At 39.0% G+C, this 24,413-nt stretch overlaps 2 protein-coding genes and 1 long non-coding RNA gene across 23 annotated transcripts in view; 2 read left to right on the top strand and 1 right to left on the bottom strand.

Annotated features, from left to right (window-relative positions):
• SH3BP2 (SH3 domain binding protein 2) overlaps window positions 1–4,581 on the top strand; it is a 36,906-nt gene extending 32,325 nt beyond the window's left edge. For both annotated transcript variants that reach the window (XM_015625819.3, XM_015625818.1), the window contains exons 9-13: window positions 594–702; window positions 1,027–1,082; window positions 1,520–1,601; window positions 1,854–1,913; window positions 2,295–4,581. In XM_015625819.3, the coding sequence (XP_015481305.1) occupies window positions 594–702; window positions 1,027–1,082; window positions 1,520–1,601; window positions 1,854–1,913; window positions 2,295–2,432 (445 nt within the window). In that variant the 3' untranslated portion in view covers window positions 2,433–4,581. The remainder of the gene's footprint in view (window positions 1–593; window positions 703–1,026; window positions 1,083–1,519; window positions 1,602–1,853; window positions 1,914–2,294) is intronic.
• Window positions 4,582–7,648: 3,067 nt separating this feature from the next.
• On the bottom strand, window positions 7,649–10,108 carry LOC117244321. The gene is made up of 2 exons (XR_004497154.1): window positions 9,575–10,108; window positions 7,649–9,446 (listed from the first exon to the last, which is right to left on the bottom strand). It is a non-coding gene; the product is annotated as an uncharacterized LOC117244321 (long non-coding RNA).
• A 134-nt stretch (window positions 10,109–10,242) lies between these two features.
• Window positions 10,243–24,413, top strand: part of ADD1 (adducin 1) — a 62,740-nt gene continuing 48,569 nt past the window's right edge. For 12 of the 20 annotated variants that reach the window (XM_015623766.2, XM_015623765.2, XM_015623763.2 and 9 more), the window contains exon 1: window positions 10,243–10,368. The gene's annotated coding sequence lies outside the window, so the exon portion shown is untranslated. Of the gene's footprint in view, window positions 10,369–10,579; window positions 10,603–24,413 lie in introns of those variants that run through there. The other 8 variants (XR_004496982.1, XM_015623767.2, XM_015623770.2 and 5 more) reach the window with 2 other exon arrangements.

The raw sequence follows: 24,413 nt of genomic DNA, 5'->3' as shown, positions 1-24,413 counted from the left end.
CTGTTGAAACTGGTCCAGAGGAGGCTGCTGAGTTGATCCAAGGGCTGGAGCACCCCTCCTACGAGGACAGGTTCAATCCCAACAGACTTGGGATTGTTCAGACTAGAGAAGAGAAGGCTTCAGGGAAACCCTTAGAACACCTTCCAGTACCTAAAAGAGCTGCAAAAGAGCTGGAGAGGGACTTTTGATAATGGGCATGGAGTGATATGACAAGGGGGAATGGCTTTTAAAAAAAGAGGGGAGGTGTAAATTCAGATTAGATATTGGGAATAAATTATTTACTTTAAATAATGAGCGTGGTGAGGCACTGGCACAGGTTGCCACATAAACTGTGGATGCCCCATTCCTGGAAGGGCCACATTGGATGGAGCTCCAGGCAACCTGGTCTAGTGAAAGGTATCCCTGGCCATGGCAGGAGGGTTGGAATGAGATAGTCTTTAAGGTCCCTTTCACCCTAAACCATTCTAGGATTCCACGATTTGGGGGCTGAACTGAAACTTCACTTCTAGTTTTGCTATTCCTTCAGTGTTTTGTGTATATTTGTTCTGCTTTCCTGATGAGATAGCCTTCAGTTTTCATTCTTTTTCTGCCAGGAGATCACCACCAGATGGACAGAGTTTTAGAAGTTTTTCATTTGAAAAACCAGCACTACCCTCCAAGCCAAGCCAACCTGATGATGACTCTGATGATGAATATGAAAAAGTAAGAACAAGCAGATGATCCATTCTAAAAGAATGTTTTTTTTCCTTGCTTATGTGTACCTTTAGGAGCATTTTAAGTGCATTATTTCAGGAGAAGAGTAACTTTCTGAAAACCCTGTGTATTTTTTTTTTTAATTTCTTTTGAGCTTTAGTGAATGCCTTGATAAGTTATGGAGTTTAAGATTGGATATAAAGGAGAAAGAAGCATAAGGACTGACACCATTTATAATTTTAGATGATGGCTGTAGCTTATTTACATAACAAGTTGCTAGGGTTTGAGTTGTCATTGACATAACAGTGATTTATTTTCTTTGTTTTTTTACAGGTTGGGCTGCCTGTTTCAATATTTCTTAATACCTCTGAATCTTTTGAAGTTGAAAGGTAAAATGTGATTTTAAAATAGTTCCAGAAGTCCTACAAAAACCTGTACTGAACCATGGTCCAAAGACGATTTTTGCTAACTTGTGTTTAAAGCACACACTAAAATGTTTAAGATGCAAATCACTTTCTAGAGAAGTTAGTTCAGTGCTGTGTATCAATTGACAGATGAGAATGCAGTGTGATTTGGCTCCATCTGGAGGAGGTTGTTTTGCCAGGATGCTGGATAGGACCAGAGAGCCAGATAATCTCTGCTGCACTGCTGGTTCAGGTGCTAGAACAGTGACTTTCTTTCAGCTATAATCTACTATGAATTATTACACCCAAAACAGATATTTGTAATGAGAATTTTAAGACTGTAGGTATTTGATTTATCTGAGTGCTAATAACACATCATACACATGAATAATTGTAATATATGTCATTGTTTATCTTTTTAGGATATTTAAAGCTAGTAGCCCACAAGGACGACCACAAAATGGATTGTACTGTATTAGGAACTCATCTACAAAGCCTGGAAAGGTAAATTGCAATTGCTGAGTCTAACTCCAAAAAAAACTTCTTGATTGAGACCTACTGCATTTTATATATGTCAAAGTAATTAACAATTTAGATGTGGTCTTTTCTTAAGAAAATATGAGAGAATTGCTATTGTAATGTCAGTGATTGTAAAAAAAAAAATTTAGGCTGAATTTGCATTAATTCCTTAATAATACCTTGACTTAGAAGAGGTTGGTAGCTTAGACTGAATACATTGCATTTTTCTTCTTCAAGGTATTGGTCGTATGGGATGAGCCTGCAGGAAAAGTGAGAAACTACAGAATATTTGAAAAGGTTAGTAGCTGCACTGTGTATGCATCTTTAGATCTGTGTGTATAAAATGTGTGTGTGTATAGGTAAATATCAGACCTAACAAATTAAAGTCTAAATTTGTTCCCACCTCTGACAGCTGATTTATAAATATCTAGTCTAGGATAAGAGTTCCAGTACTCAGATCTGGGCTTTCTAGTTGCTGTATCATAAATTTCAGCTCCAGTCAAATCCTATGAAATTCCTGAGTTTAATTTGGACATACTTGTGTGACTGACTAGTTTGCAAAGGAAGAGCTTATCTGAAAAAACTTAGTTCTGATGATGATGTTCTGGCCCTTTTTTCTTTAGACATTGAGCTGGAAACACTACTGTCAATGGTTAATATGTTTTTGTTCTACAACAGGATGGCAAGTTCTACCTGGATTCAGACATCATGTTTTTGAACATGGGAAGTTTGGTGGAATACTACAGCACTCATGTCTTACCCAGTCATGACAGCCTGATTCTCAGGTGTCCTTATGGTTACTCTAAGCCAAGGTGACATGACAGCCACGGTTCACGGACACCCTACTGCCCCTGAGGATAGGATTCCTGCCGCTGTTGGGCATCCTGCTGTTTGCACACACAAACTGAGTCTGTTTCCACCATTTATTCTCACATGAATTGTTATGTAAATTCCATTTAATGAACTTCTGGTAAAACCTTAAAGTCCGGGTCAGTGGATTTTATGATCTTTTCTTTTAAAAAGACCTGAACTGATTTTTCTGTGAAAGCTGTCCAGGATACTCACACCTTTTATAAAACTGCTGCTATTACTAACCTCCTTAGAATGTCAGAGATAAACATGAACAAAGAAGTGATCTGAATACAGCTGGTCTAGAAAATGGACACTTCTAAAAGTATGTCAGAATTTATTTGTGACAGGGAATACTAATACTCTGACTTGGAGGTACTACTTCTAAAGTCAACATTGGTGCTCAACTGAGATATTTTGTATTACTTGTATAGTTAATGTGTAAATAATGAAGATTTCTGTGCAAATTATTTGATTTGTTATAGGTAAAGGTGATCAGGAAATGAGGCTTTTTTTTAAGCCACCTCTTACATCCTTGTACCTTCTGAGTAGAGTAATCACTATCAGGTACTATCTGCCTGATATGGGTGTGGCGTCCCACATTAACTTCTTACTGACATGCACTTCAGAGAAGTGTGGAACAATATTGATTTGGCTTTCATGGGAGCCCCATTACCTAGTTCTGAACTGGAAGGGTTCGTGCCACTGCTATTTTTATAGGGTATGAGAAAAGAGAAAGAGCTACTCGAGATTTTGGGGGAAGGGAGCCATTTGAATGTTCCAAATTCTGGGTAGCAGTTTTATCTCATGTTGCCATAGTCAAAGGTTCTTTAAAACAAAGCACAAAAAAAACACCTGAAACCATGATTGTGATGCTACTATCAATCCATAAATCTTTGTGGTCAGACTTTGTAGTGAGCCAATTGCATTATTTTCTGTTCAAGGGCAGAACACACTACCCTAGTCTGCTACTAAGACTTTTTCTCTTATTAAAATTTCTACTCAATTTGAAGTTGCATGCAAAACAAAATCTGTTTTTAATCTATTGTCTGTGATAGACATTACCAGGGTGCTTTTAACATTTGTTCCCTAATATTTTGGGGACAGGTATCCTAAATGCAAGGGCGTGATATTTATGCCAAAATGACACTGTTCCTGAATTTTAAAATGTAAGAGAAATTAATTTTAAGTAATTCTGTTGATCCAAAAATTGTGTCATAATGGTCTCACACTCTAATAATGTTTACAAGACTTGTAATAATAGTAAAAAAATTCTGCCACTCCTGAGACAGGAGAAGGTATCTAGCTTTTACCAGTCTGAATCTGTATTCATAACCTTTTTTTTTCTGTTACCTTTTCAAAATTTATACATGCCCATTTTAATTGTTACCATTAGATGGTCACAGCTTTAAAATCATAACAAAGCCATTACAGAATATGAATTTTCTTTTTATGAAAACTATAAGCCAGGGTTTAGCCCCTAGGGAATTTTCTTTATTCATCACATGGAATATGAGGATTGTACACAGGAATTGAGCAGGAAACTCTGCCTCCATCTTTTCCAAGAGACACAGACATACACAGTATCAGTCTTTTGATCTCTGTTCCCATTGTAATAGGGCTTATGTGTGTAAAGAATGTGAAATACTTAAAATTCAGATTCTGTTGAATGTTGGATATTTTAAGTTTAATTATTTTTATTTTAAATTAGTACCCCTGTAGTGCACTACCCTGACATGATCCTCTCTAAATAAGGCCCAGCCAAGACAGCATTTAAAAAACTTTTTTGGCAAATAGTTATATCAGAGTAAGTTCAAGTTTCTTGTAATATTTACATCTAACGGTCTACAGAGTAAGATTTTGTCTGTCTGGGAATAATTGACTTCATTGTGTCATGACAATCATATTTATAGTATGCTCTCTTTGAGGCCCTATTCAGATATTTGATTGTTTTCTCAGCCTTACACTCAGAAGATTTTTAAACATCCATTTAAACCATAACAAGCTCTTTACTTGTGCAATAAAAGTGTTGCAAATATGTAAATTTTTGTATTAATTCCATTTTGTATCTAAATGTATATATTTCTGAGATTGATAAATTTTTGATGCCAGTCCACTTCATTTTGTGCAGTTGTCTCATTTCATGGGAGTGTGTTCTAATGCTTTTGCTTGTAGCTGGGTTCTTCTAATAGTAGAGGTAGAGGAATTAATTTTCAGTGCCCCTAAGAAGCAAATCTTCATGTTCTAAACAAATCTGCACTCATTTAGACTCTATCTTGCTCCTACATACTAGTCTAGTCTGTTTTATAACAAATCAGGTGAGTTTCTGGTGTTTGTAGGGAGGAAAGACACAGTTAGAACACATGGCTCAGTATGTCTCCTGTATTTCTCACTAATCTGCCTCTCCTCATTCCTTCACCACAAAGCAGCCTTTGCATCTACAACCTGCTACAAGCTCCTTAGCTTTAAAATAGTTTGTGGGGAATTGTAAAAGCAGCATTTGATGCGCATAAAGAATGTAGTTCATGAGTTTTGTAATATCCAAGTCAAAACCATTGATGCTACTTGGAAAATAGCCTTGCCTTTTGGGACTGAACCTCCAGATAAAAGTATTACAGGTCATATTTGGATGGGCATTGTTGTTCTAGGGAAAAAAAAAAAAAAAAAGAGTGCTTCTGAAAATAAAACAAGAGACAGTCAATGGCAGAATGTTATAAAAAGTTAACCAATATCCTAACAATTTTTCTGTGATAATGAAGGTGCTTTGTGTCAGCAGTCAGGCATTCCCCACCTCAGAACTTCAGTTTTCACAAGAATATGAATAAGTAGCAAGAGTATTTGTGGCCTCAAGTGGCTTCATCCTTTGGAGTTTACAAATGGGTGCTGAAGATTTTGGAAGCTGAAAGTGTGATTATGTAGAATTTGGGGACATCTGCTGGTCAGCCTATTCCACACAGGGATCCAATCAACAGGAATCCAGCAGCTGAGCATGTGTGTGGAAGTCATTTGGGACAAATCAATCTTAAGTGACTTCAGATAGAAGCTATAGATCAAAGCTAACTTTAAGTGGAAACTTAATAGGCTGGGTCTTTTGAAACTTAAGACTCTTCTGGGTCATCTGTCTCAAATAAGTAGCAATACTGTTTAGCATATTTGCTCATCTGAATATCTTCTAACCTAAAGAACAAAGAGATAAATTAATCCTTCTGTGTTTAAATTATTCTTAAAACTTACTTTGAGGTAGAATTTACATAATGGACACCTGAGCACCACCTAAATCTATCCACGTTATGAAGCATTAGGCAGCTGTTCTGAACATTAAGTACTTCACCTAGCAGCAAGCAAATTGCATGATGTTGCAATAGTTTCCATCTTACGAAATACTTACCTCCTTGAAGTCAAGGAGGGTTTTTTTCCTAATAGTGTGATTATGTGGGATGCCCATAATTACAGACCCCTACGTGAGAAAGCTTATAGTCCTCTTACTATACTCAAAGCACCGAAATATCAAATACCAAATGCTACTAGAACTTCAAGGCAGAGAGCATTTGAGCTCACTTTAAGACTGGATGGGCTGAAGTGATTATGTTCAATAGGCTTCAGGTATGGAATAAGCCTTGTAGCACAGCCACATCCAAATCTATTCCTTCAGGGTTCCCATTCCTGTATCTTAATTACAGGATGGTCATTACTATCCCTCACTTGTATCTGCCTCCTTACAGTATTTAGTTCCCAGGATGTGGGTAATTCAACCTCTTAGGCTGATGACATGGTCCAGAGAGGCATGTAATCTTGGAGATATCAAAGAATCATTTTTAATGTAATTCTACTCACAGATATCTCTCCTGGAGCTGGTTTGCACAGAAATGACAGTGATAAAAACCATTTGTAGGATTAGATCACTGGATATATAAAAAAAGGGAAAAGCATTTAACTGTTCTTTGAGTTACCACCTTCTCTGCCTTTTAACAACCATTTCATACAAGCTCCTGCTGGGTACTATCCCAGCACAGCTGGTTCTTGGACTGGCTGATGTGCAGTGAAATTCTGGCCCTGACAGCCTTTTGCATGGCTGTAGTTTTGCACCTGTACTGAAGACAAGTGATCTGAAAGGGCCACCAGAGCAGCACAGAAAACAGGAGAGTCTGTCCCATGGAAAGTTATTAAAGGGTTTTATTATAGGGCCAATGTGGAAAGGTGCTCCAGCACCTTGGCTTCACAAGCTGTCTTAGGCTTCATTGATTATGTTGTACTTTAATTTACTTTAATTTGTACTATGCTAACATCCATGCTGATTTATTTTTCCAAGAAAATGACAGCCACGCCTTAACCATGGGAGTACTGCTGAAAATGTGCCATTTAAAAATTAAATGTGGCTTTAGGGAATTAGAAATTTGATATTCTAAAATTACAAAGCTTCTCTCAAGATTAATTAACTTTCTCCTGTATATAATAATTAAAATAGTAACTACCTTAAAATATTTTTCTTATGCTTCTCAGAATTCCTCATTAGCTTGAACATATCCTGATATATTTTTCCTTTTTCTGTTTTACCCTCCTAAGTCTGCTTGTAGTTCTAAAGTTAGTTCAAATGTTCTAACTTCTTTTAGTGGCATTTTTCCTTCTCCTACTATTAAGGATTAAGATATTACAGAGCAGCTAAAAACAATTTCAGCTGCTCTAGTCACACTGGAATTCATGTAGAAGCAACTAGCAGAGAACATACAACTAGAAGGCAGATGATACTCAGGAAGTCATAGATGTTGCAATTAAATAAATTAGTTTTACTTGGAAAAGCATGGAAAAGAAATGGAGTAGGTCTGTGAGAGATGGACAAATGATGACAATCGGCAAACAAGTCCTGCCCAGTCAACAGAATAGTTCTGGCAGGTCAAGAAAAATCTACCTTACTATCAGTCCCAGTTTATATGTGAGAAAACTGACCTGGAACTGCTTATGTGGAATAAGTGCACCCCATATAAAGGAAAAAATAAATATCCTCATGACAGACGTGGGACATCAACCTAGTGCTGTGCTTCTCCAGGTAGTTGGAAGCTACCACAGCATCAAGAACTGTTAATGCCAGATAAAGAGGTCAGGTGCATAAAAATAATTGCATACTATTTTTCTGATATCTAGTAAAGCCACAAGAAATGATTACACATAATTTTTATATGAACACATTCATATTGACTCTTTTATTTGAGACCCTGTGATGTAAGTTGAGTCCAGTGCTGCTGCTGCTGCTGGAGCCTGCTGAGGAGAACAACTATTATTTGAAAGCCAGATACTGTTCTTCAGTACATGTGCAGGTATGCATATGGCAAGTGGAAGCCTACTGGCAACAAGCTTGCCTTGGTCATTTTCCCAGAACTCTCCACCAACAGCCCAAAATCTTGAAGGAATCAAATACTGCAGGCTGAAAAATACTGTGTAGTTCATGTTGTACCTTTTGTTGTAGCTGTACTGCTTCAAACCCAGCTGGTAAGAGTTAAGAAAGACAAGCTGTTCATGTCTTAAATAATGCAGAAGTGCTTTTTAAGATTGTCTTGTCTTTTTTCTGCAGCAGAGCGCACCGCTTCAGTGCATGTCAGTATTTATGAGCTCTCCCTTGAGTTTCTGCCCATGTAACCCTAACAAACCCTAACGCTTTGCCATTGCAACAGCACTGCCCTTCCTGCAGCTGGGTAGAGGCAGGTCAGGAATCTGGGCAGGCCAAATACTGAACAGAGAAGATAAACACTGTCACGCATCAGCTGTCACAGTCCCAGCCTGTGGAGGGAGTTGGTTGATTCAGCAGAAAGCTGGCCTCCCCCCCAATTTTTCCTTCAGATTAGCCAGGTGAAGGAGTGATTATGGGAGATAATGCAAGGGGCAGGGGGAAAGCTGGAAGGGGACAGTAGGAACCTATGCCCTTGGGCAGGTCACAAAGTAGGACAGAAGAAGAGAAAGGTAAAGGAACAGCACTCACCAACAGCATGAGAGCCAACAGGAGCTGATAAAAGGCATCCTTTGATCAGCTCAAGCTGCTCTTGTCACTGCACCCTGCAGTTACACAAGCACTTTGAGCCAGCACTGCCAGAGAAAGAAATGACCCTGCACTCCCCCAGCCCTGGGCACTGCTGCTGCCCTCAACATCCCCATCCCTATCCCCATCCTTCCTGCCACTGCTAGTCTTAGAGCCATATACTGAGCTGGAGAGGAAACCCATTAAATTTGACACAAAGCAGTATTTTTTTGCTGAGTTAGTTCTAACATGGATTCATTCTCCTATTTATTTTTCCAGACAAGAAAGAGAGCTCTGTGAGTTGAATGCCTTGGTGAGAAAGGGAAGGAAGGGAAGAGAGATGCCAGGATGGAGTATTTTGACAAGTAATCAAAGAGAAGACACTGCATAGTGGCTGGAGCCTGCAGGTGCAGAGCAGGGACAAGAGTATACTGCCATGTATGTACAGACATCCACTGGGTTTACAGGGTTCAGCACCAGGCAGGTGAAATGAGGTTAATCTGTCAGGCTTACAGCAACAGTTCTTGCAAAAAAATGTTCAGACGTGATTTGCTAATCATTAGTAATTACACTAACACATGTCTAATTGTGGGATGGTTTTGATTAGGTAGATCTATGTCCAGTAGGCCTTCTTGTCAGATGTGCCATAACCATTCTGTGCAATCATTTGACACCTGAACCATCACTTTGGGTGGCTGCATTCACAGACAAGTTTATGTATATCTTTATGGCCTGTTTTTAGTTAAGTGGAGTGTGTTTCCTCGGTGGTCGTGGTTGGAGCAGGCTAGATTCCTCCTATATTCCACAGTAGGCGTTTATGGATCCCAAAATCCATCAAATTCTACTCATTGGAATCTTCCCTACATATGGATAACTTGGGAATGAGGGTTGTTGATAGCAGAGAAGGTTTTACTGCTTCTGAGAGGTTGTTCCCAGACCCCCAAGGCTTCATTTGTCCCGTGGTAAGCAGCACTCTATACAACACGCAGACGTGTAGAGCAGCAGAATTGAAACGAAATAGAAACGACAGTTAAAATGGACAGAAAACAGATAACAGAAGAAGTTAACTTTACAGGTGGTGCTTGCAGTGACTGTAACAAACCGAGGGTTATAGCAGCCACACAGCTCTCCGAAGGACTCGGAAGATCTAAGGTGATTTATAAAGCTCTCATCAGGCTGCTGTGTACAAGCTGTACGATGTATCTGCACACTTCCTGAACCAAGCGCGCGGCTTCTCGCTAGCCTGGCATTTAACATCCGGAGGATATTCCACTGATTGAACACTTTCGGTTGTGACAGGTGTCCCTAGCCCTCGCCAAAGCGGTTCTCAAGACTGGGTCCTGCCCTCCTGGATGGCCCTGGCCTTGCTCTGAGCTGACAGCGATCGGACACCGCCACCGCAGCGCGATAACGGGCCCTTATCGCAGCGCGTCCTCGGCGATTAGCGATGTCTGCCTGCGCCTATTTCCCGGCCCACTCTAAGATTAGCTTCCCAGGCGCCGCGCCGCTTCTTTCCGCTGGGATCCAGCACCACAAAACCCCCTTTCTCTGTGTCCGAAGGCTCTTCCGAGCCCGTTCCCGGCCGCCCGGGGACCCCCCGGCGCTCCCGGAGCCGCGGGACCCGCCAGGGGCGGCCCGGCCGCACCGCCCCTCGCCTCCCGCTCCTCCCCGCCAATGGGAGAGCCGCTTACTAGTCGGGCGCGCTCCCTCCCGCCAATGGGCGGCGCCGTTGTTGGGTTTGCGGGCTGTGGAAGCCGCACCCTGTCGGGCGGGGGCCGCTCGGTGCCTGAGGGGGCGGCGGGAGCGGCGGGAGGCGGGGACCGAAACAGCCACAGCCTCGTCAGGGGACCGGCCGCGGCGGCCCCTTCGCTCTTGCCCGTTCTCGTCTGTTCTCGGGTGAGCGCCCCGGCGGTGACCGTGTGGAGGAGGCTGAGGGGCGCAGCCAGCGGCGAGCGGGCTGTGAGGGGGAGACGGGCGCTGCGGGGAGGGGAGGAGGGGGCGGCAAGGAGAGGCTGGGGCGCAGACACTGGAACCTGCTCGTTAAGCCCAGAGGGGAGCGGAGGGGGTTGTGTCTGCCTGGAAAACGTGGCGAGGTGTGCGGAAAAACCATCTGCGCGCAGAGTGCCTGCGGTGAGGGGCTGCGGCGGGTTTGGGGTCAGCGGGGAGGCGGAGGCAGGACGAGGGGCTGCGGCTGCTGGCCGGGATGGGCGGCGGGGCTGAGCTGCGGGGCAGGGTGCTGCCAGCCCTGCCTCAGGAGACGCGGTGCCCATCCCGTGCCCGCCGGGATGCTCCAGCCGCCGCAGGAAGCGGTCGCTCGGCGTTGGAATCTCCATTGCACCCAAGCGCTGCGTCTGCCGGCGCTGCCCTCGCCGCCCTTCTGCTTCACCTGCCCCTTCCAGCCCGAGAGATGACCTGCGGACTGTGCAGGGCGAAATGCGGGCTTTGGAGAGTCCAAGTCATCGTCCGCAGAGGACGTAGGAGTGAAGGAGGATTTGGGATGTGTGTGTGCGGTGTTGGGGATTGGCGGGGCACCAGCAGCAGACGGGCAGTTGTTTTGTTTCCTCTGCTGGAAGGGGTATCTACATTTTTTTAGCGTTTCTAGAGTCTGCTTTTGATACAAAATGTCACATGCCTTTCTGCACGTAATTGCTGCACGGTCGCTGTGCTGCTTTTAGGGTTGATTCTTAATCTATGTTGGCTTTAGTTAAAACCAGCAATTAGGGAGGGGGAAAATCCAGTCAAGCTGGAAAAATATCCATGGCTGTGTTGAGATGGGGGCTAGGAATAGCACTGCATTTACATTTTTCATGAGATACTGCTCTAGCTCTGTGGTGTAAGCACATTGCTGGTTTTGTTTTATTCTTTGCTTTTTGGAAAGTTGCTGTAGGTCACAACATTATCATCTACCAAAGGTATGCAGTTTTCTTGCACCTTGGCTTATGTTTTTATACAGAGCTTTAGAAAACGTGTCTATCTTGAGCTTATGAATTCTCAAACTGCAACTGCTGCTGGATAATTCCTCTATGCTCTGCTGAAAGCTACAGGTATCTCCCTGCAGACAGGCTGTTTACGGCTCTGGATCTTGTAACGTGACCGTATGTGCCAGTGGAATTCTTCACAGTCCTTAACTGTCACAAATTCGTTCTTTCCCCCGCCTTTTTTTTTTTTTAATAGAGCAAAATAATTTATTTTAAAGCATACAAGCTATTTCTAAAATAGACTTCTATTTTTGTTAATTAAATGTAATGGTGTAGCAATTCTGTTCCTCAGCAAGGAAATATTCTTTTAAGAGCGCTTGTGTAATAAGTGAGGAAAAAATGCAACTATGGACTAGACTTCTGAAACAGGTGGCTTTGGTATTTCTTTGCATTCAGTAAACAGATTTGATGCCAGCAAATTTGATATAATCTTGAGTGACTGTAATGATCTAAATGATTTGCCTCACAGAATTTAAACTTGGTGGTTTTCTGAGGAGAGTTTTGAGGAAGAGGTATTCGCAAGTTTTTGCATCTTTGCTGTAGCAAGATAATATGTGCATTACTGTGTTTGCATGTTTAAGTGTCTTGTAGTTTTACCAGAGTTGTGTTGTCTGTATGAAGTGCTACGCTGAGAATAGTGCTTTTTAGCCAAAAAGTGTTGTTTTCTTTCTATGGTTGATGATTATACGTGTGAAAAATCTGATTATGCTTCATCTGAAGCAAGTATTTTTTTCTGGCATATTGTGCCATTAAGTTCATTAGAGTATGGTTCACTAATGCTGTAGAGTGAAAAAGGTTATTTACTGAATCAGTATTTTTCTGTGACAGTTTTTTTAGATGTATGTGACAGAAAATTACTCAACTCTCCTCATTCTTTGAGAATAAATGAATGTTATTTTGCTTGTATGGAAGGGCCTCTGAGCAACCTGGTCTAGTGGAAGATGCCTGTGGCAGGGGGGTTGGAACTAGCTGATCTTTATGGCCCCTTCCAACCCAAACCAGTGTGTGATTCTGTGTATGGAATTGGATCATCTATTGAAATTAAGTAGAGAAAACCCCTTTAAGTTTAAGAGACTTTGAACAGAAGTAGGGCTAAAACTACTTCTGCCCCAAGTCTTGGTTTTTGAAGTGTAGTTTCACAGCATAAGCAAATCTCATCCAACATTCCATGACTTGGTACAGGAGGAAACAAAATTAATTTTGAAGTAGCCAATTTTGTTAATAAATAGATTAAAATAATAGAACTGAAAGTTTCAAACTAGGAGAAGGCTGCTTAGCATGTTGATTGCTGCTATGCATACAACTTCTATGTGACAAGTGCTTCCTGAGGAGACTAGGCAGTAAATCTTTCACCCACTGCTTTTGACTGGTAGAAATAGTTTTCTTAATTATTAAAGAGTTGCAGCACTGGTGAATAGTGAGTAATTTTTAAACTCCAAACTGTTGCTGTGCAAATGAGCCAGTCCTGCTTTGAAGGAAAAATGTATATTAATAAAACTTGCCCACCACTTCAATAAAGTAGAGCATATCAATATTGCTTTTGCTGTGCAGCAGAGACACCTGAGGCATGAGAGCATGAAGAAAAAAACATGCTGATTTTCTGACTTTGGTAGCTCCTAAATTAGAACTTACTCTTGGACTATGCTGCACCACAGTAAGTGATCTGTGAAATAGCACTGTTTCAGTAATTCAGACTGCAACTAGATATTTCTTAGGCAGTTTTAGGGTGGTATGTGCTTTATATTTGAAAAATGATTGTGTGCAGCTGTGAATGTCAGTTTACTCTGCTGATTCCATTGAGCAGGTCATCTGCAGAGGAACCTGTCTGAAGCTTTTCTGCAAAGTTATACATCTTCTAAAGTAACAGATTCAAAAGCAGGTATATTTTTAAAATGGTAGAAGTCCCTAGATTACATAAGTTAGGCAGTTTTCATACATTTAATTTAATCAGCCCTCTCAGGGAAATAGGAAAACATTACCTGGTCTTGTTACTTACTCAGCATTTCTCATCAAAAATACTCTGGTTTTGCTAGAGCTGAAAGCAGTAGCTGTAACCTGTCAGTAGAGTAAGGTGTAAAATGTAAAGCATGTGAACCAGTTTCTTTCCTGAGGAAAGCTTTTCATTAGCGGAAGTAATGCTTAAAAAGTACTGGTTATACAGATTTTGATCTGTAGTAATTTTTAGTTTAATGTTACCCTTTTCTATGGCTACTTTTTCTCTCACTTTAATGTATCATCTATACAGTAACAGGGTTCTGTAGGAATTTGATAACATCTGTTACCATCTCAAATAAGCATCTGTTGTTTTTTGGGAATTATCTTGATAATCTTTAGTCAAATTGAAGCAAGTAATTGGTTACTTTCCTCACCATGCAGTGGATGTTTACTGTGGTCTTGTCAGTTTAGAAGGTTTAGTGGTTGATAGTTGCAAATGTTGTAGGGGAAGAGACTCCAGGAAACGCCCTTTTCAGAAGTGCTGCTTTTCAAATCAGGTGTAAGCTGAGATGGCGTCATTTGCCATGAGGACTCGGGTCTAACATCCCAACCAACGGTCCTGGTTTGAATAAATTTAAGTATTGCTGCTACTCTGGGGAATTTCAAAGTCTTAACTGTTCTTCACTTCAGGGCAAGTAAAGGTTTAGTGCAGAGATGGATTTGAATAACTACTACCCATTGGGCTGGCTGACCAGTGTGTGCTGGTGTTACTGCATTGACTCTGACCTTTCTGAGAAACTGAAAACGTTGTCCTTGAAGGTGTAGCCAAACAGGAGTAACGACTTCTTCAGCCCCTTCCTAACTTCCTCCCTTTGACCTTGCTTATTAGATTGCATTCTGAGGAATGATCTCTGCCTGCTTTGCTGGATTCACTTGTTACCCAGTGAAAGATCAGCCTTTCAAACTCACATCAGTTGCACTAACAAGTGAAACATCAAGAGTTTTTCACTATCACTTAATTGAATGGTTTTCCATGCAGATTAATTAAAAATTAGCACTGATGAAAGCAAATCTCAATTCAGCTTTAGAACTGTGGTATTATGAGCTACTCTTTTTAACTGGGATTTGGCGCATATATGCTCTTCAGACTAATCAAACATTCCTTTGCATTTTTAATTGATTTATGTATTGGGTTTTGTTTTTCTTAAATTACTTATTTTTGCACCATATGTTACGTATGATTTTCAGATCTGGACTCAGAAAGTCTGAAAAAATAAGGAGTAAAATATTTCAGAGTTCTGAGATTTCGTTTTCCTTTCATACACCTAACTGAAATGCTGTAAAGGGGTCATGGAAACAGTAGTAAATGCAGTTAATCAGTAACAGTTTATGGTCTTTTTGATACTTTCAAATCAAATGAGTAGATGAATGTTGTGATACAGTTATGCTTCAAAGACTAGAGGGCAAAAAAAAGATCTAGTTTTTTGGTTGGAATCAGTAAACGTATAAAAGCAATTTTGGATTAAAAACTGTAATTTGACTTGGAGCCATAGAAACTTAGGTTTTTTGGGTATTGTTTTTGATTTGTTTGTACAAATTTCAAATGTGCTGTATTGCTTTTCATGCTTTTTATTTCTATCTTGTTTTAGATCTTGAATCTTGAGAGGTCTGATTCACTATTTCAGTTCTTTTATATCTTATGCCAGATTAAACCAGAAAGTGTTAAGGGAAACCTTGACCCATGAAAACTGTCTTCTGTTTTTTCTGTTGGCTGTTTTGTGTTGTTGTTGTTCGGGTTTTTTTCATTTGGTGCTGTTTTGTGTGTGTGTGTTACAAATGACTGAGCATAAAGTCACTGTTGGTGCATAGTGACTGGAGATGAAGGATAAACCGTACCCTGAGTTTAGTGTTTTAACACTAATGAAGCAATTTTAGGTATTGTCACTGCAAAATATTGATGAAAATCTATCAAGTATGTACACTTGTGAAGCATCCATTCCACCTAAAATTCATTAAAAGAACTCATTGCTGCTGTTGTGCATTAACTGAGAGGTGCCATATACTTGGCTTTTTTTTCTCCAGAAGATCTTGTCTAGCAAAGCTTTGTGTGGTGACCTTGAAGTACAGCTTAACGTATTCCAAAGTTAAAGGGACTTATTTTCTTTTTCTCTTCAGTTTCTGAAACTGTTAGCTACATTCAGCTGAACTTAACAGGAAAATGGTGACTTCAAACATAAAAGGTTTCTGCCAGTAGTGAGCTATAATGGCCAGACTTGAGCCCCTGCTGAAAAATTGTTCTCCTGATTTGTTCTGGGAAGCGGGAGTGTGTGGCTATGTAGGTGTTACACACCTGCCAGCCAGTCAGGGTATGGGTAGCTGATCCAGTCCAAGAGTTTTTTTCCACTTTCAGGGCCAGCTTTGGTGAGCCAGTGTTCAAATGAGGGGATGAGGGAGCACGGGACTCACACAAGATGTAGAGGGGAACATGAGAACTTAAAAAGGATAAACAAGGAAGCATATGAGACTTCAGTTGGTAACAAATAATGTTTCATTAGTTTTGTCACCTTTTTCTGGTTGTTCTCAGTTCCTGGAAAGGTTTCCATGATTTTCAGGTAAAATTCTACACAGCTAATGTGTCACTTTCTTTTTAAATGTCACTTCAAATTTCCATATTATTTGAATAACAGATTCAGTGTAAAGCACTAAATTCTATTTTGATTCCAAAGTAAATTTTCTTTCCTTACTGTGGATATTAAGTCTACTAGTACATAGCAAAGTGTGGGGTTTTTTGGGTTTGTTTTGTTTTGTTTTTTCCCCACCCTCTTGGGCTTAGAGTAAAATGTATTGGATGGTGAGTCTTTGAAGACATTCTGGTGATTTCAGTTATAACTGATAACTTAGAAATGTTTCAGGATAGATTTATGTCTTTTGTAGGTGAATTAAGGATAAAATGGAGTTTGTTTCAATAAATTGTTTTTCATGAAGCATTGGTGGCTAGAAACATACAGTTAAAATTTATTTGGATATGTTGAATGTTTATATTACAGTATTACAATGGTTTTGAATCTATTAATAGGCAGAAAAATAAATTAATAATGATCTTTGATGTTTGCTTTGATCTCAGCTGTACATATAAATATATGGCTTTTCCCCTGTTTAGTTAGATAGGGATTTTAGTAAAAGGTTAATAAATTCCTTAGAGCTTTCCCAAAGCAAGTGAATCGTACATGATGGAGAGGGACATAAGATTTCAGTTCTTAATCCAAAGGAAAGCTGTTTCATCTCTTATTTATCAGGGAAGGTTGGTGGGTGAGTGGGTTTCTGTGCCTTGGACTGAGAAGACCATCCTATCCTCTCAACAGATCATCTTTCCAAAAACAGATCTTTGATTCTGTTGCTGCTTGTAAGTCAGTGTTTGTCTGTCTGTGTGGTTTTCCACTTTGCTTTCAATCTGCTTTAGAGCTTGCACTGATCTTGACACTACTGAGTTATGTAAACTATCTTATACTGAATTACTTGCCTCTCTCCTGGAAGGAGAATTTGTGATTGCAGCATGATTTTGGCAGGTGGGATGTCCACTTCTAGATCTGCCATAGTCTTTGTTGTTGACTTGGGACACTTTCTTTGACTCAGTTGCAGTCTGTTAATGGAGGTGTTGGTTTAAGGACAAGGAAAGGCCAGTGAAGGTGCCTATGCCCTTGCTTCACATTAGTGGAATAACAGTCCTTCCAGTATCCTCCTATTTTCCCTCACTGCAGAATCTTGGGGAGAAGCCAAAGAGCAGGGAACACAATGAACAGTTTGCTGCACAACTTGGAAGAAGGTAGTCTCTCAAACTGTCCTCTGGCCTGCCCAGCCACCAGAAAATAAAGAGCATTTTGGCAGCAGGTCAACGAAAGCCAGAAGTGGTGAACAGAAGGCTGGGAAACATGTTTAAAATCTGAATGTCAGCCAGGAAAGCTGGACTTAGGCAGTCTTGCAAATTATGAGGGCAGCCTTATGAATTGAACGTTCTGGCTGGTGGAAAAGTTGCCTGAGGCTTAGAGTCTTTATGGGTCAATATTTACCGCTAAAGTGGGGAGACACCTCAAGCAAAGCTCACAATGTCAAAATTAAACCATTGTAGCTGCATTTGCCACTTCGATTGCATGTTCAGTGGGTTCAGGATCCTATCTAATGTGAGTGGATTAAAACATTGAGATAGCTGCTCTCCCAAAAAGACAGAGATTTCAATTACTCTTGTTTTTTAAATCAGTCATTAACATAAATTATGTGTCCATTTGGTATTTAAGAATTTATTAAAACAATTCGGAAATACTAAGAATATTAAAGATTGTACAATTTAAAAGCATGTGAATAATTAGTTACTTAGGTTATCCTGGGTTTGTTTTTCAGAATATCACCTTTTTGAGGAGCTTAAGCGTATTTCTTCATTCCCTGATTTTTGTGGTCATTACTGTGCCCACGTGTTGTTGAAATATGTTAGTTCTGTGCCAACTATATTTTCAGGAATTCATTACAACCCCAAGCCAAGTGGGGGTGCCCATATTATTATCATATTATTGCCCATTTCTGTAGTGTAGCTGCTCAGGTCACTTAACAAAAATGGGGCAGATTTCAAATGGCTCTTTTTCTTTGCAGTCCTTTAATCAGAGCTAGACATCTTCCTAAATAATTCTGGTATTGGTTACTGGTATGAAGACCTGTTGTGATACCAAATATGTATTTTATGGTAAAAGGAAAAGGTGAGGTAATTCAGTCTGAAATGTTGTATTTGCTACTTTGTTTCTTGTACTACAGTTTTTGCTTGTCTAATTTAATCCTTAATTTGTGTTTATCATGAATGAATAGGATGAATTCAGTTAATTTGACTGAAACTCAAATCTAAATTTATTCTTTCAAGGATTTGATGATCTGAGAGAGTAATCTGGTAATCTCCCCCTCCCGCTTCTCTGTTGCTATGGTAATCCTAAATTGGAACCTTGTTTCTGCAGACCTTTTTTTTCCCCTTTTTCCCTCAAGTAAGTTTTGTAATAGCTGTGCAGTCTGTTCTCAAGCCAAAATATTGATGATACAGGTTTTCTTGTTGCTTTTTTTGATTTGGCTGTCTCATTTGAGGTGAAGTTGAAATTAAGCAGTTTTTACTTGTCTTTCCTTTTTATAGCTCTTGAGAGACTGTGGCATTAATTTTTTTATAAATGTTTTAGACAAATATCGTTTAGGGGAAAAATAAGAAAAAGAAGGCACAACTAAAGCAAATGTGTCTGAGTGTCATGAAAAGCTGTTTATAATTGTAACTGCAGAAGTGAACATTCAAATTGCAAAGTCCATAAGTAGTTTAGCATCCAAATGTTCTTGCAATTCCATGTACAGCAGTGTTCAGGGCTTATTTGACGAGGTGATTTCAGCTACTTCTGGCATGGCTGAACTTTTGATGCAGCAGTAAATGCAGGTTATTTTGGCAACTGTATAAAATATTTCTGCTCTTACTAAATTTTGAATTTTTTTCTTTCCATGTAGGAAAAAGTGGAGATTCAAGATTGGGCAGGGTTGATAGCAAATTGAAAAGGAGCATCAGGAGTTAGCAGAAAACCTGACTAAGACCCTACGTGTGTCTTGTCAGGAAGCATGGGGGTAATGAAATAAGACTAAAAATAATTTAGATACTTGAGAAAGAGTACATGGAAAGTTTGTCTTAATTTTCAGTGAAGACGTTTTGTACACATGCACATAGGTCATACTGAAGTTATGAAGATGCTTTCCTTGAAGATGAAGCCCAGCTTGCAACGTGCAGGTTAGTGGAACTAGGCAACATTTACTCTACAATTTTGAAGTAGGTGATGTGTTTAATTAGAGGCTCAGTTGCAAGAATTGTTATTAAATGGCAAGGGAGAAGGGTATTGGATGGCTGGAAAACAGTGAAAGTGCTCATAACATTAAGAGCAAAAGATGATTTGGGATAGTAATTGCATCATTAGTGTGACCTTAATATAAAGAGATTTGTTTAAATTTAGAATGAAAAACTGTTCTGTGTGGAGGTAAGATGAAAAGGGTATGAAGTGGTACAGCTCCTAACAGAGGAAGATTTGTCAGAAATCTAACACCTCTTTTTTGTAAGATCCCCGACTTCTTGGAGAGGATACATGATTAGAGCTGACCCTCTTGTAACTTACAAGTCATATAATGTGTAGTATGATTCCATGTGAAAACTAGAGGGATGTTTTTGTGACAGTTGATGTTGAATTGACAGGATTGAAAATATGAATGTCATAAATTGACAGGATGTGTCAAATGGGGATAGAACTTGATGACCAGGGGATGATATATTGGAACTATGCAAGTAGTGGAATTTGTCAGGACCAGTTTTAATTTAGTATTTCCATTAAAGTCATTTATCCATTCCTACTTCTCGTGCCAATCTCATGGTATTCATCAGATGTCAAGCATCACTAATACAAGAGAAAGTTTTGCACAGAGCAAAGTTGAGACAGTAAAACATGACCAGTAGGAACAGAAGTTGTATTAAAGAGCATTAAAAGAACTGTAACACTTAAGGACGACAGACCTATCAGAGCTAGCAATGGAGATCATGATGAGGGTAACAAGTACACTGTTGTTGCCCTGCTAATATTTTTCTTTACAGAACTAAGGGGGTATTAACTTTTTCTGGTACTGGTGAAAGCTTACCTGAAAAACTGCATATAGTTTCTATAACCCACCTTCAAGTGAAAAAGGACATTTAGACTAAAAGAGGTCCAGAAACTGATTCCTGGAACTCACAGAGGTCTTGTTTGATCAGGGGAAACAAAGCATGGAATAGGTTGCTCTTCACAAAAATGAGTGCAACAACACAGGTGGGTAAAAAGAGCTTTTTATGCTTGAGGTTTAAGAACAAATGGGTATAAACTATCCAAGAATAAACCTAATCTGGAAATTAGAAAAGATGGTTCCTAAGCAACGGAGGCATAGGAGTCTGCAACAACCTTCCCTTAGGAGCAGTGGAATAAGGCTGTCTTTAAGATGGAGCTGATTAGCTTATATAAGGGGGAGGGGGAGGGGATGTAATGTAGTTTTCCACCCTACCTTGGGATTTAAACTGCTTGACCCGGAATAACTGTTTGTTCCCATGATTCCTGTCTTTAACTAAAGATGATACAATAACATGACCAGATACTGCCCAGACACCACTGGGTACATGGGTGGGCTCTTCCTTGGACAAATGTACCAGTTGCATTCTGAGATATAGAAATGCTTGGATCAGGGGATAATAAATGTTAGACAAATAGAATATTTTAAATATTGTTTAATAGAATATGCTACATTCTGTTTTTTTCTAGTGGCTATATATTGAGTTTTACCTTAAGAAACCCCAAGTCAACACAGCATAATTCAACAGATTTCATAATGAATCATGTATTGTTTTCTTGTCCTTCTGTTCTGTGTGATTGAAGGGAGCTGCCCACAGCACGTGCACAGCTATGTCATTGTCTTCATATTTTTCTGAGAATTCTCCTTTGAGCTGCTTAAAAATAACTCCCGTTGGTGCAAGCTAAAAGGTTGATGTGGTGAAAACACTCTATACCATGTTGCTGTGTGTTGCCCAGTTGTTCCCGTGTTCCTGTTGTCCTAAAACACAGTCCATCTAATGAATTTGGAATATTAATTTTTGAGGAAGCATTGTGCTTTTGATTGCACTAATGAGAGACAGTCCTGTATCTCTGCCTTTTAGAAACTGATGGTTTTAAGGGAGACTTGACAAAGAAAAGGGTTCTACTGTGTTCTCGCTGACAAAAAGACACTAATTGGAAAATTGAGAAATTAATGTTGCCTGAGGTTGCAATATTTTTCTAATTTATTCAATTGTTAAGACATGTTAAATCATGATTTAGTTCCTGCTGAGGTATTTCAGACCCAGGAGGGTACTTGTAAACACTCATTTGTGCAATTGTTTCATCTATATCAGTAGCTTGTATTACTGGATGTGGTTTTTGTATGTGCAAAAATACAGTAACTGCTTTGTATTTTTCTCTTCTGTCTCTGCTACTTATTTGTTCTAAATGTTCATCTAGAAAGCTTCATTTTAGGAAGGAAGTTCAAGCCTGGAAAGTAGTTTGGATAGGACAGGTTAGAAATTTAATGATGTTTGAAAGGTTCCTTCCTGACTGTGCTTAATGTGTTTTATTGACTTCCCTTCAGCTGTCAGTTGAATTTCCTGTTGATTTTTTGGTCTAAATAATTGCCAAAGCAGTGTCTAGCCCACTCTATGTGCTAAAATGATTTTTCTTTATTCATAAATTTAACAGTATTCTAATGTTTTTAAAACTAATGTAGAAGACTAAGGACCAGATCTTATCCCTTAAATTGCTGTATTCACACATAATGATTAGTATGAATGGTAAATAATTACATGGGTATAATGTCAATGACTTAAATGGTACTTTGCACATGTTTAAGTGTTAGCGTTAGCTAAGTTACATCCCTAAATACAATTTTTGGAGAACAGTGATTGACAGTTAAATAATAGTTAATACTTTAAAGCTTGAGTAAGTGTTCATTGTTATATGAATATTGACTAAATTGCATTTAACCTGTTTTATTATTTAGACATTCTGTCTTGTCATTTATTGTGGAACAGGTGTGGACTAGAGAGAGTCTCATGTATTAATATAAAAAACCTGAAGTCTGAAACTGTTAGTCAGTAGACTCCAGAGCATGGATGACTTAGCAGATGCCATCTCAAGGCTCTTCTAATGAGGAGAATTTGTTTATTAATACTGGCATTTTGAAATAAGATATTGATATGTGTGCAATATGAAAACTGTACAAGGTGATTATCTTGACTTTTTATTCTTAAATTATGTTTTTCAATTAGACTGTGTTGGATTTGTCATGGTAACTCAAAAGGTGTCAGATTAAAATAATGTTATTGCCTTGGAGTAACAGATATAATTACTGGAAAAGTCAAACAATTCTTTTCTTCTAATTCGTTTAATGCACACAACATTGGATATCTAACAGTTTCCTGCTTCTGGTGAACAAGCTAATATGTTTCTTAACTGATAATATACTATTAAACACCAGAGAAAAGAAAAAGCTTTCTGGCTGTACACTAATTTTTAGATTATTTTTTTTTCTTTTTAATTCTTTTATCTGTCAAAAATCAAGTGGCGTATTGCTCACTTGTCTTAAATTGAAATAATCTTTTATTTATTGTTTGGTCTAGAATAGCATTCCCTGCAGCTGTGGCCTATGCTATAACTAGTTCTGAAAGAGATGCAGTCAATGTTGGAATAATTTGTGTTTTCAGCAGTGTGTTTAGATCTGGAATTTCGGTCTCTTATTTTATGAGAGTCATGTCAACTTTTTTAAAGTATTGTGTCTTGTTAGCTGGTGCCACTTTTATTAAAATAACTGTTCTTAGAGGTAATTTTTCATGTTGACACTGCCTCACAAACACATAAAATCTTTACTGTTTTATAAAATGAAAATGCATGTTGCTGTGCAGCTTGATCTTTGTAGGATAAATCAGTCAAATTGTATTTCCCCCTCTTCCCCCAAAGACGAGAGTGAATGTATATCCTTTCCAAGACTTGTTGTTTTAGATCAGCATCCCTGTGAAAAGATGGTGAGGTATGGCTGGTGGGGAGGGTCTGTAGCACCTGCACACAACAGGTTGGCAACAGAGAGACACAGTGCAGTGACTGGACAGTGGGCGGTTTGGCTTTTGTTACCATCGATTTCTTCCTAGGTTATGGACATTCTAGATAATAGAAATAAGTACAGTTAATTTGAGATAAGTCTTGTGTAGCTTGCTCGAGACTTGGAGGAGAGCAGGAGACTTGAGAATGATATTGAGAAAGTTCAGGGGTAAGGTTGGTAAGACACTCATAAGTAGGAGTAATTTAAGCTGGTAAGATATATTGCTATTGTGTGTCATTGGATATCTTCATAAAACCATCTGAATTTTATCAATGTTGATAGAGCTTCAGGAGATTAAAAGGGTGGAAATGAAATACTATCTGATAGATATATATATAATGCTATCTGATAGCTGATAGATTTATGAAATTCTGTAGTGTCTGGTACTAATAGGAAATAAAATAGTGGGCAAGTGTGATGGAGAGAAAATGAAAGTTAGTTTAGTTTGGAGAAGACAGATGAGAAAAACCAAAATAAATAGAAAAATATGTTGCTCCAGTAAGGTCAGAAACAGGTTTAAAAATCTGGATTGCCTTACACAGGGGATTTCTGTAAGATTTTTTTACACATATTATGTTTACGCACTTTTTTAAAAGTCACTTTCTGTCTTAGCCCATGGCGCTTTCTGCTATGAAGTCTTGTTACAGTCAAGAGCTTAGCACAGTGCAAAATAAGATTATACTTTTTATATCAGTTATGAATTGTTAGAACATATGTAACTTTCATCATGGTGTGAAGCAAGAATTGACACATTGCTGCAAGAGTGTGTGTTATTCTGTTCTTAAAACTGCACACAGACCATTGTTAATCAGGATATTTGGTGAGTTAAACCATTAGTATGAATTTGGCAGATTTTGCCCCTTTAGACAAAGTTTTGACATTTGCTTATAAAATCCCAAATGGTTTTGACTCAGACAGCTACAGAAGGTCTCTGTATACAAAAAAAGAACACTACAGAATCTCTTCCTAATAAAATCAGGGCAATTGACTAAATAAGCATCAGGCTTAATATTTGAATGTTAGAATTGCTGGGCTTGTTTTGGTTTAAAACAAAAAAAGAAAAGCTTTAAGATCTGAATCTTCAAATTTCTAGGTTCAAAGTAGGTGAAATTGAATGGCCAGTGTAAATTACATGTATCTTGTGTGGGGACTTGTGAGACAGACTTCATGGAATATACTGGTTTCTGGATATGTATGTAGAAAGGTAACTGTTAAAAATGGGATAGTAAATGTTGTTAATCGTGGGGCCCTATAGAATCCATTTTGGTAAGATTTCTGTTCTTTTCATAAGCTTTGTTAGATGCCTTGTTACTGAACAACTCTGACAAA

The sequence above is a fragment of the Parus major genome, chromosome 4 (assembly GCF_001522545.3).
Source record: "Parus major isolate Abel chromosome 4, Parus_major1.1, whole genome shotgun sequence".
NCBI classification, from domain to species: Eukaryota; Metazoa; Chordata; class Aves; order Passeriformes; family Paridae; genus Parus; species Parus major.
Note: the sequence above shows the minus strand (reverse complement) of the source record. Positions and strands in the feature narration are given on the sequence as shown.